The 11779-nt window shown below is 38.6% G+C and overlaps 1 protein-coding gene across 3 annotated transcripts; it reads right to left on the reverse strand.

The window, feature by feature from the left end:
• Nucleotides 1–4237: 4237 nt before the first annotated feature.
• On the reverse strand, nt 4238–10692 carry LOC126583423 (factor of DNA methylation 1-like). Of its 3 annotated transcripts, none has more exons than XM_050247769.1 (8): nt 10353–10683; nt 8876–9776; nt 8547–8728; nt 7787–7876; nt 7399–7686; nt 5987–6199; nt 5078–5315; nt 4238–4651 (listed from the first exon to the last, which is right to left on the reverse strand). In XM_050247769.1, the coding sequence occupies exons 2-7, from the start codon at nt 9774–9776 to the stop codon at nt 5085–5087; spliced, it is 1905 nt and encodes a 634-aa protein (XP_050103726.1). In that variant the 5' UTR covers nt 10353–10683; the 3' UTR covers nt 4238–4651; nt 5078–5084. The 3 variants fall into 3 exon arrangements, with proteins under 3 accessions (XP_050103726.1, XP_050103725.1, XP_050103727.1); XM_050247768.1 differs by having other exon boundaries at nt 5074–5315; XM_050247770.1 differs by lacking the exons at nt 4238–4651; nt 5078–5315; nt 5987–6199 and adding an exon at nt 6234–6559 and having other exon boundaries at nt 10353–10692.
• Between the last annotated feature and the right edge of the window lie 1087 nt (nt 10693–11779).

Raw genomic sequence — 11779 nt, forward strand, 5'->3', positions numbered from 1 at the left:
GAAAGGGGATTCTGCCTATATATGATGACTGAAGAAATGGAGATAGATGATTGGAAGACACCTATTGTTCAATATTTGAAAGATCTATCCTTCCCCACAAGTAAGGAAAATAGACGACAAGCAACTAAGTATGTTTTGTGGGAGGAAACTCTACTAAGGAAAACTCCAGATGGAATGTTGCTAAAATGCTTAGGCCAAGAAGAATCAATGAGGGTAATGGTCGAAGTACATGAAGGAATCTGTGGGGCACATCAAGCTAGAACTAAGATGATATGGTTGCTTAGAAGATATGGCTATTTTTGGCCCGAGATGGAGAAAGACCGTAAAGCTTATCCCCGAGGGTGTGAAGAATGTCAAAGGCATTGACCTCTTTAACATGTGCCCTTAGTACCCTTGAACCCCGTGGTCAAGCCTTGGCCTTTTAGAGGGTGGGCAATAGACTTCATTAGGCAAATTTATCCAGCTTCTAGCAAGGGACATACATTCATAACCGTGGCAACATATTACTTCACTAAGTGGGTAGAAGCTTCAGCTGTGAAGACCATTACTTCAACTGTAGTTAAGAAGTTCATTGAAACCAAGATCTTACACAGATTCGGGGTGCCTGAGACAATTGTCACGGACCGCGGGCCATCCTTTATTTCAAGTGAAGTAGAGGAGTTTGTAAGTAAGTTCAAGATAAAGATGATTTAGTCTAGTCCGTACTATCCTCAATCAAATGGTTTGGCAGAGACCAGTAATAAGATCTTGGTGAACATTATTAAAAGAATGGTGGCTGAGAGTAGAAATGGCATGAGAAATTAGGAGAGACTTTGTGGGCTTACAGAATTTCCAAGAGGACGGCAACTGGAACTACTTTTACGCCCTAACCTTCGGGGCAAGGTGATGTGTTCCCCATGGAGATAAATGTGAGTTCTGTTAGAATTCAGAACCAATTCAGGCTACATAACAAGGAATACATTTAGGCTATGTGTCAAGAAGTCGAGGACTTGGATGTAGACGAATTAAAGTTTTAAACAAGATTCAAGAAGGAAAGATGGTTGTAGCCCGAGTATACAACAAAAAGGTAAAGTTAAAGACCTTCAAGGAAAGAGAGTTAGTATGGAAAATAATTCTACCTTTAGGAGCTCAAATTAGAGGCTTTGGGAAGTGGAGTTCAACTTGGGAAGGTTCTTTCATTGTCAACCAAATACTAGACAAAGGAGGATATTACTTGGCAGATCTGGAGGGAAACTTGCAGAAGCATCTAGTTAATGTTAAGTTTTTTAAGAAATATCACCCAACCTTGTGGGATGTTAGGGATTGTTACATCGAAGAAGTTTAGACATTGTAAGAGATCCAAAAGTCAGCTTATATGCTCATCATAGTTGAGTTTCAAGGAGGAAATGCAAGCTAAAGTGTATTAAAGAAGTCATTTTCATTTCATTGCATGTTTAAGTTACATAAGAATCAGTTCAATACTTTTACATCCTTGGCTAGGGTAGCTATCCTAGAATGGTATGTCTACATGATAGTGAAGATTTTACCCGGCTTTTCCAAAGCAATGTTACTATTAGCTAACTGTGCTTCAGCATCTTCAAACTTCAACATTTACTTTCTTGACCTCTTCAATCTTCTGGTGAAGCTGATTGGTAAAGATCATGCTAAGTGGTCACTAACGGCCACTTTCACTTTCATGTACGAACCTGACATTCGAATCAATTAGGAGCTGATGGATACTTTGACACTTAAGGAGAAGAAGGCTTGGGCTGATAGTAGTTTTACCAAAGTCTTTGACATTGATCCTAAAACTAACAAGGTCGTGGTAGTTGATTCTGAAGCATACACATATGATTATGAAGTGATCAAGAAAGCAGAAGCTAAGAGGGAACCCACGACGATGGTTTAACCATTTGGATAAGGAGATGCCTGACTTGGCTAAAAATGGGTTCAAGGTGAACCATTTCTCCTTGGGCATGTTGGTCTCTACAGCAATTGGAACCTGAGAAGTCCATGCAGGTCCCAAGGAGTGCACTTCTCCCTCCTCGAAGAAAAGTTCAGTATGCAAGCCTGCCCGAGGGCGATGCAAACTGTTGAGCGCGGCGCATGATGGAAAAGCCCTTACCAGATTCGTAAGGAGATTGAGTTCGAGCAACTTTGGGTGCCATTGGATGATTTTGAGGAGAAGATAGGAAGATAGTTGGCATTAGGAGGCAAGAATTGAAGAACGAGAAAGGTTTCTGGAAAGTCTAAAGGCTTTGAGAATTCTGAGAAGTTCAGGAAATTTGAAGGCTCGAAATGACTACTGTATTTTGTCGATGAGTTTAAGTGAAAATTATATAGTGAGCAGTTAATTAATGATGGAATTCGTGGGTTAGTGCAAAGGTTTAGTTCACAATGACTGTTTTAAATGGCACAAGTCCTGAGTGAAGGCGTGTGATAGTTATTTAATCATTATTAGTTTCTCGAGTAGCCGACTCAACAATGATTAAAGGGGGCACTGTTTGGGTTAATATTTAAACATTGGACTTAGATGAAGGAAAGCCTAAGGGTGCCAACCAAAAGGGGACTTGCCTGAAGCCCAGCATCAAGCCTAAAGGCAAATTGAAGCCTTCTCAGCCAAATACAAGCCACATACTTACTATTGAAGTGACAAGTAATGGAAACTAACCTACTACCAGCCAAAGAACACTTTCTAGTGGCATTCCAAGTAAAAAGCTGATGACTCACTACCCTCCAAGTGCTTTCGTGCAAGAACAAAGTTACAACAGTCGGGCTAATCTACTTATAAAAGGATGAAGAGGCCTCAGAGACAAAGACACTCAACGAATCAAACAAACAAACATACAAACTCTGCTCTTAAGCCAGATTTGCATTCAAAAGCTGAAATCAACCCAGATTCACTCATTTTTAGCGACAAGCTATCTCTTGTTCAGATTTCCTTAGAAAGCCTATATTTCTCTAGTTTAAAGGCTTTGCTATCTCCCTTAGTGGCATAGTATCGATTCCCCTTGTGTAAACTTGTTTACCATCCATCCCTTTTTAGCATATAAACCCTTGTTAATTGAAAGAGAAGTAACTACAAGAGGTTCAACCTTGATAGACAAGGTGAAATGTTGCCCGAAGCTCTTTGTTTGTTTTCTAAATTTGTAGATCTATTACTTAATGCATTCTCCAGTATGTATTCAAGTTATTTCCACTTGCTTTCCTACTTTAAGAGTCTTATTTGCATATGGATCTGGTTAGTTTAATGAATATGTCTTCATTAAAAGCAATCTAGGACTAAACAAATGACTAAAGGGTATATGGACTCCCTTCATTCGAACATACAAGACTTTGAACTAAACGTCCTTGTTTACAAGGCAAGAAAAAGAACTTAATATGGACTTAACCCATCCATGAAAATAATTTGATAACAAGAAGTCCGAGTAACTTGGGGCGCAAGTAATCGATTAAACACACTCTTGTTCTACATCTGCTATACTGAGATAGCAGTGGCACACCTAGCACTCAGTTAGTTTTGATTGCGAGCCTCAAGGCCTACACCTTAGGCCCCACAAAGGCACATTTCATAACTAATTTTGTCCTCTTTTTGTAGCACATCAACAAGCAAGAGCCTGACTACACATCCAAAGTGCTAATCCCTTGGGAAGCTGTGCTGAGATCCGAGAATCATTCCCCAGAGAAATTTTTGCCCAAATAAACCCGAAAACCACATCAATAATCTCGTAGATGGTCAAGTAGTCGAAAATGGGCAAGAAGGCCAACACAACCCTCCCCTTTAACAGCTCATATCTCTTCTTCATGGCGGCGAACTCATAGATGGGCTTGAGCACAGAGACCACATAGGCCAAGTGCCAGAGAGCAGTGATGTAGTCATGGACGACCAAGAAGATGAGGAATTTGACAATGCCAGAAGAAGAACATAACTAATCTCTGTTTTGGAAAAGGAGACGGGCTTAGAGGCGTAGAGGGAGGCTATAATTCAATGAGGTCCAAATGTCCCTATGGTGTGGGTTTGTGTCATGGACGTTGCTGAACATCGTCGCAATGTTGCCCTGAAATAAGTTATAACACAATGTCATGTGTAGGATACCATCGTGATAATGTACTCAATCCATCTAAGTTTCTCTCGTAAAAGTGGGCCTGCTGATGGCCCACACCTACGAAAATAGTAGAGAAACTTACGTGACACCTACTTATTGTAAGCGTGACGTTGTATTAATGTAATGAAAGTTCTTGTCAAGTGGAGGGGAAATGTTTGAACAGAAATGCATTGAAGAAAAATGCCCCATCACTGTGATCCGCCATTTGCATGATTGTTTACATTTATAGCTACATACATTTTACATTTCCGTTCAAATTTCTCGAAAATATTTTCTGATTCCAAGCATAACTTTCGCGTTGGATTCAAATCTCTAATCCAAAATTAAATTTCAAATTATAAATCATTTTGTCCTGGAGGTATTCTCTCGGCATTTAAAATTAAAATGTAGTAGAGTCCTCAATAGAGGTTCACAAGTAGTCATGGGAGTAGAGTAGATGCAATCAGACAAAGTAGCCTGCGAAACATGATTTCCCTGCCATCCGATCCAACCACTGCCCACTGGTTGTAGATTTACCATCGACCCTCGCTGCTCTGGAGTTCATCTTCTACCTCTTGCTACCAGGCCTGCCACAAAACACCTCACATAGTAAGAGAACAAATCTTAACGGGAAGAATGGTTTTGATTCCAACAGTCGATGATTCTATACACTAATGCGTTGCTCGAATCCTTGAGATTCAAGTCATTTAAACGCAATTGCAACAACGATATTCAGAGGTTGAATTCGCATGAGATGCATAGAGATCCAACAAAAGAAAGACAAAGTGGAGTACGAATCAACAGCAATATCTAAAGTGGTTCGATGAATTGCCGAGGACATCAAATGCATGTCTCAAATCTATCCATTTTAATAAAATTAAATACAGCTGAGGATTATCATTGGTGCAATCATGAATGCATCCAAACAGAGAATTTAACAAATTGCCCCAACAAGAGAACAGTAATCCAATATCTTGAGAAACATTTAACTTCCAAATAATAATGAAACTAACCTTCGTTTCATGTTCTCTTTCGCTTGAGTGTCTTAATACTCTTTAAGACAAAACTGATAACCTCCTTCAGTGTGGCTTTCCTTCCTTCTTTGAAGTTCCAAAGTTCAGAGATAACATACCTCCCACTTGGATTGTAATCATTAAGTTCTTTCAAGGCTGTAACGACACACTCATGTATCTCATTGCCCCACTCCTCCTTCAGATTTCGTAGCTTCTCATCTTCCTCATCAAGTATTTCCTGCATCACATGGCATCTCAGAAAATTAATCATCTTCTAACCACCTCCTCGTCATTATGAATGGGTGATTTAACACGACATTTACATAAATACATGTAGTATCTTCACATGCATAAGAACTTCAATCTCTAAATTTCTTTCACACTGCATCCTCAGCAAGGAAATTGTTATTCAGCACAACTTTTACCCAAAATCTATTAACACAAAACAGATGAAAAAAACGAACTCCTATTACATAGTTATCAATACATTTGCAAGGTAACTCTGATTTATACCACGTAGCAGGGCCAACGTAAATTATCACAAGCAGATAGCATAACTCCTCCCACCATATATATAATTGTAGAAACTGTGTTGGTTGCCAAACACAGCACACCTATGATTAGAATCCTAAAATTTTCCATGTTTGAAACTCTTGTAGGGTGCCTAGTTCTTCCCAGATACTAATTTTATGTTCCAGAATTGGTATAATGATTACAAAAACACCAGGAAATAGTTGAAAACAAAAATTAACAAAACAAGAATATTGTGTGTATTTGTTGAAATAACAAGTTACTAGATAAGCTTTTTATCATGATACCACTGCAAGTTGGAGTGCACATCTCCACTTGCATTGTTGGTATATAAATGAGTTCCGAAACCATCAATTTGAAGGTATTTAAGAATCATACCTTGGGCTCCTCATTGACTGTTATAACCTTGAAAGGATGCCAATCAGGATTTGTTAGATTGTCCTGCCACAAGGAACATAGAGTGGAGGCCTGCACCTGTGCTTCCTCAAGACTGAATCGTTCCTTGCATGTGTTCATGAAGGGCTTCTGATCAAGATCACCCATTCTCTTTATCCCAATATTAGATCGACCACTCAACATTTCACTCAAACCCTGAATAAACAGTAAGATCTTTTCATGACTTCATTATCTCTCTTCATCATATGATGAAAATATGCTAATTACAAATAATTTTTTTATTTGTTCCTTCTCTGACAAGATAAGGGAACTATATTTTTGTTTTTATAAGTATGAACCACAAGATTATGCCAAACAGAAAACATGACTACCAGAATTTTCCAATCTCTATCTTATACTCTCGTCTGAGCTGTGATTATGCCAAACAAAAAGCACGAGAGGTTAGATGATTACTAAAACAGAATTTACCATAGATTACCAACTCATCACTCTAAAGCACTTTGGCCGCTTCTTTTTCTTTCTTAATGTACTTTTTCTAGCTTCCAATTCGATTACCTTCCAAGGCAATGTAACAAGGAGAGAATAGTCATAATAAGTCACTATTTAAACATTCGAAAGTGGGATATATGTTTCATAGAATATCAAAAGTACATCAAGTCTATACAAAATAAATAAATAAAAATGTATGTATTATATTATTAATCAATATACAAAATTAAGATGGTTCCATCTTGTCACTATTCCAGTTTGATAATCGAGAAACATAACTTATGAGACAATCTAATAAACGAACATTCTTCATCCACGTAGACATATATATATAGTCCACCATTATAAAGGTGACTTCATGCATGTGGGATCCTGCCAATCTAACAGGCAGGTAAAATTATGTTAAATAAACTGCACCCATTTAGAGTTTAGGTATCAGCTCTCATGTTTTTTGGCCAAGTTAACTCTACCCCACCTAGAGTAATAAACCCTGCCAAAACATCGAAACAAAAAACTTATAAAGAACTAAAATGTGAAGGGTCCAATGATCTGAGCCATATATTTTTAGGCTTCCCCACAATCATCCTTGCGAAAAATCAACAAAATCTAAAACCTATTGTTAAAGAATTTTTGACAAAGAAATTGACGACCAGTGTTTCAACAAACCAGGTAATGATCAGATGGTAACCAAAATGGCTTCCAATTCGGTTGTTTTTCTTGGATGCTCTTAATTGAGTATTAAAAAAACCGGACAGTTTTCATTGTGGAACCCCAGTGTGGGCCCAGCCTCAACAATATGGTCCTTACTTTTCTTAAAATGGGGGCATCCTTATAGCAGGGTATATAAAATAAGTGCAACTATTAATAAGTAAAGTTCAAAATAAAAAGGAGGAAAAAATGCATACCACTATTAATTCTTTACGCGCTTCTTGTAACTCATCATTGCTTTGGCGTTCTTTGGTGATAAGAGTTTGATTTAGAGATTCTAAATCCTCAAGTTCATCAACTTTTTCCCCTAATTCATCTTCCATTTCTTTTATCTTTGATTGAACAGCATCATCATCCTGATCCCCTAGATGCTTCATCACCTCTAATTTCCCTTTTAGCTCTTCAATCTCCATCTCCAGCTTCTGTTTAGCATCCAGCTGCTTTTCTAACTCAAGTATTTTATTTAAGGCATCCTCTTTTTCTCTCTGAAAAGTTCAGATTCCTAGTCAGTGAAAACCATGGAAAAGACAGATATAGCAAGGAAGTTTTGCAGTTTCTATTGAGCTTAACACTAAATTTCCACACCTTTTGCACTTCAACCAGCCTCAAGACACTCTCATCAGCCTTTTTCTGCTCCTCGGAAGCCAATTGTAGTGAATTGTTTCTGTCATCATTCTGGAGGGGCAAACTATATTAGTACCCAGAACACAAACCAAGGAACGGCTTTACCTACTGGCTGCGCATTTCTAAATTTGAATTTTTAACACATGGCAATGCTTATGTACATGGCTGTGTTTGAATTACAGGGATATGTTTATCAGAGCTTAACTTGTATGATTATGAGGATAAACTATTGACCAATTTAAAAACCAAACTGGATATCACAAACCCCATAAAATAAAAAACCAATATGAAATAGAAGTCAAATAATTTTGATGCATCCCAGAAATTAAATGGAAATAATGAATCATTTTTTATAAACGCTAACTGACTATTTACTACTTAACTCCTATTGCAGACAATTAACCCCTTTTATTGAGGTCTCAAACTGTTCCAGTCTCAAATTAATCACATATGAAACTGGGTATAACTTAAATCTTATACAGACAGGAAATGATTCTAAGTTACAGAATTTGACAATTCAAATTCTTGAAATATCTACAGCTCTGATTAACTAATAAAATTAATTCCAATTAAACAAAATTTGTCTCTATTTGTAGCTAACTGCCAGAATACAAGGATAGCAAACAGAAATGCAACGTATGGACTGCTAGTAAAGTCAATGCTTAATTTAAATTCTTTTAATGCAAAATATGGAGTGGTACAAGTATGTCATATATGTTACCTTCTTCTTATCCTCGTCAAGTTTTTGCCTCTCACGCTCAGTCAATGCTTCCCGTTTGTTTAATTCTTTGCTCCAGGAGTCAAGTTTCTTTTTTTTAGACTCCAACTCATAATTCAATTTTTCTTGTTCCTCTAATATTCTCTGAACATTATTTCTTGCCATTTGCTGCATCTTTCTCGTTTCTGATAAACACGAAAACAGTTCGTCAAGGAACCCCAACAAATCAAGCAAAGATAATAAAATCAAATGCATAGGTACATTTAAACAAGAGGATGTGCTATACGCATGGACATAAAAAACAAAGCATAGGAGAAGGGGCAGGACAAAACCTTTAACAAAGTCATTGTGCAGCCGGTCTTTCTCTTCAAGCATCCTACTTAAAGACAGTGTCCTCTCATTGTACTTGTATCGCAGTTCATCCAGATTTTCATTTGTCATATCAATTTCATTGGCCAGGCTTGCCACAACATCATTTCTTTTTCTAGCTGCTTCCTGTACAATGTCAGATACCGTTCTTAGCTCTCCTGTCTTGCGAAGAAACTCCCCTATCTGCCCTTGGGAGTGATAATCATCAGCACGAGCGCACCACCCATAGATGCTTGAGCCAGGCTGTTCCTTTCGTGCATTCCAATCCTTTTTACTTTGACAGTCGGTTTCAAACGTCTTCTCAAAATCAGTAGCATTCCCAAAACCATTCCAATCTTTACTAAAATATACTACAGCGCATGCAGCTGGATTGCCTTCATTGCACAAAGTACGAACTTCTGAAGGTTTATATTTTGAAAACTTTCTCATCCAGTATCCAGAATCTAGAAGATCTTTTCCATCCTTTGGCTGGCTCACTATGTTTACAACAATGCCAGTCCAAGGCCACACGTAGAGGTCTTCTTGCTTTTCTTGCTGAGCAACAGGAGCCGGTAAAGTTGGACGCTGTACTTGGTCTCCTTCGCTGGCTAGATCATTCTCCAAGTAGAGTGCCAAGGCAAGGTGGTTGGCTTTCTGCTTCGCATTTCTGAGAGCAGAACCTTTGGCCACCCCTGAAGCATGTTGGAGGAGGTCCTTAAACTTGTAATCTTGTTTCTTCTTCCCCGCACAAAAGGGGCATCTAAGAGTCCCATTAGGACCCTTTACTTTATATTTTCCCTCCCGTAACTGCTCATAGGGTTTATCTTTGTATTCATGGATCTCGGAATCACTAATATCAGATTCATCTTCAGAGCTGTAGTCCATCTGGATTGTATACAAACATCACAAATCATTGTTTGAAAACAGACTTGGTTTCATAAATCCAAAAAACTCCAAACACACAAAACTGGAGTGCTTGCAAGGAGACAGTTTAATGGACATTACAGCATGTCCACTCCTAAAGGTCAAGGTGATAAATAATTTGAGCATAACGAGAAATTGAATAAACAAACAAATGCTTTAAGCGAGTTTGAAACTAACGAATACAAAAACCCAACAATCAGAACAGTTTCTCTGCAAATTACTCAAGAACGACAACAATTTCTCTAAAAAAACCCAAAAATTGAACAGTTTCTCTTCATTCTTACAAAACCCGGCTTCTCTAAACATGTTCTGAACAAAGTAATTTGTATTGCAATAAAACTACATTTCCATCTCAATCTAATGCTTCAATCTTCAATCGCATAAACTACAGTTCAAATGCGAAAAAATAAATGCATAAATTCGCTAACCCACAAAATTTGAGACCACATTTCAACATGCCAATAGCAAAGGGTTGCCATAATCAAAGAAATTTTGAGTTCTCAAGCTGAGATTGTAGCGAGAGTAAGAGAGACTTACAGTGGAAAGTGACAGTCAATGAGGGCAAGTGGGTCTCTCTCTCTCCCCCTCGTCGTCTTCTTCTTAGGGCAAGCCCTAGATACTGTTTCCGAGTACCCGAGGTGAGGTGACGATCACGTGCCTTGCTTGCACTCGCCCGGCGATTATTCGTTACAGAGAAGTGAGCCAGTGAGAGGAAATTCCTGTTTCTACTAGTGTGGCAGACACACTCCCAATGCATTGAAATTTCAAGACACCCCTCTTTTTCCATATATAAAAATACGCATAGTTCTCGTTGCAACTCGACTTCATTCTCGCTTTTTTCTGTTGAAACTGAAAACTTTCCATTTAACCCTTTAAAATTTAATTTTTGTTTCAAATAGGGTAGTGCTGTCAACAAGCGCATTCTTATTTCGCGCACTCTCATCTCAATTTTTAGCTATCAATTCGAAAGAATTCCCTGGCCGAGTGCTTTCATGTCCCTGATGACCTCACAGATAGGGACGATAACACCCAAAAGAAGAGCTCCGACGAGGATCACGATTGGAAGTCTGACCTAAGAAGAGATGCCCGAGACACCTCGACTCCTGCTCCTCGTAAGAATGACTAGAGAGGACGCAAGGATAAGCAAGCTCCGTTCAAGCTGAAGTAGTACACAATCTTGAACACTACTATCAACAACGTCCTCCATAGCAACAAGGACACCTTACCTTAAAAGGCTCAAACCTCTTTTTGACCATCTGGCCAATTAAAAGCTCAATGAGTACTGCTCTTTCCACCAGTGTACCAGTCACACCACGCAGAGCTACCGCACACTTAAAGATCATATTGGGTAGCTAATCGATCAGGGGGGCCGCTTGGAGTTCGTTAGGAGCAACACTAGGAAAGAGAAACCCGCTGAGAAGAAGAATCAAGGCCAGTCCGAGCTTATCGATAAAGAGGAAAATCAGCGCCCGATGAAGAAGCCTACCCTTAACATTAGTTGGTCAGGAGGTGCCTGAAGACAAAAGAGCTTGCAGCCTTGTACATAGGAAAGGAACTCTGATCAACCTAAGGTGGAATGTCCTCAAGCACTACCAATATCACTAAAGACCCTTCAACGAACTACATGTTGTTTGATTCTTCCTCAGCATGAAAAGAGATGTAGTCCCTCCATCATGGGTCGAACCACAATTGATCTCAACGATGCTCGTCTTCGTATAGATTGGAGAATATATCTCCAAAGTCTGCCTAAGTCAAGGCACCTTCATCAAAGATGAACCCCCATGCAAAACACATTGTTTCATCTTTTATTAGAATTACACCTGTGATTTGATTCTCCTTCCGGAATATATGTAGGCAGTCCAATTTGGTGTTCAATCACACCGCAAATCAAACCCCCATTCTTTTATATTAAGAATTTAGTTTGGTTATCACACGACTTTCGTTTGTTTGTTCTTACTTTTTTC

Source organism: Malus sylvestris, chromosome 9, assembly GCF_916048215.2.
Source record: "Malus sylvestris chromosome 9, drMalSylv7.2, whole genome shotgun sequence".
Classification (NCBI taxonomy): Eukaryota; Viridiplantae; Streptophyta; class Magnoliopsida; order Rosales; family Rosaceae; genus Malus; species Malus sylvestris.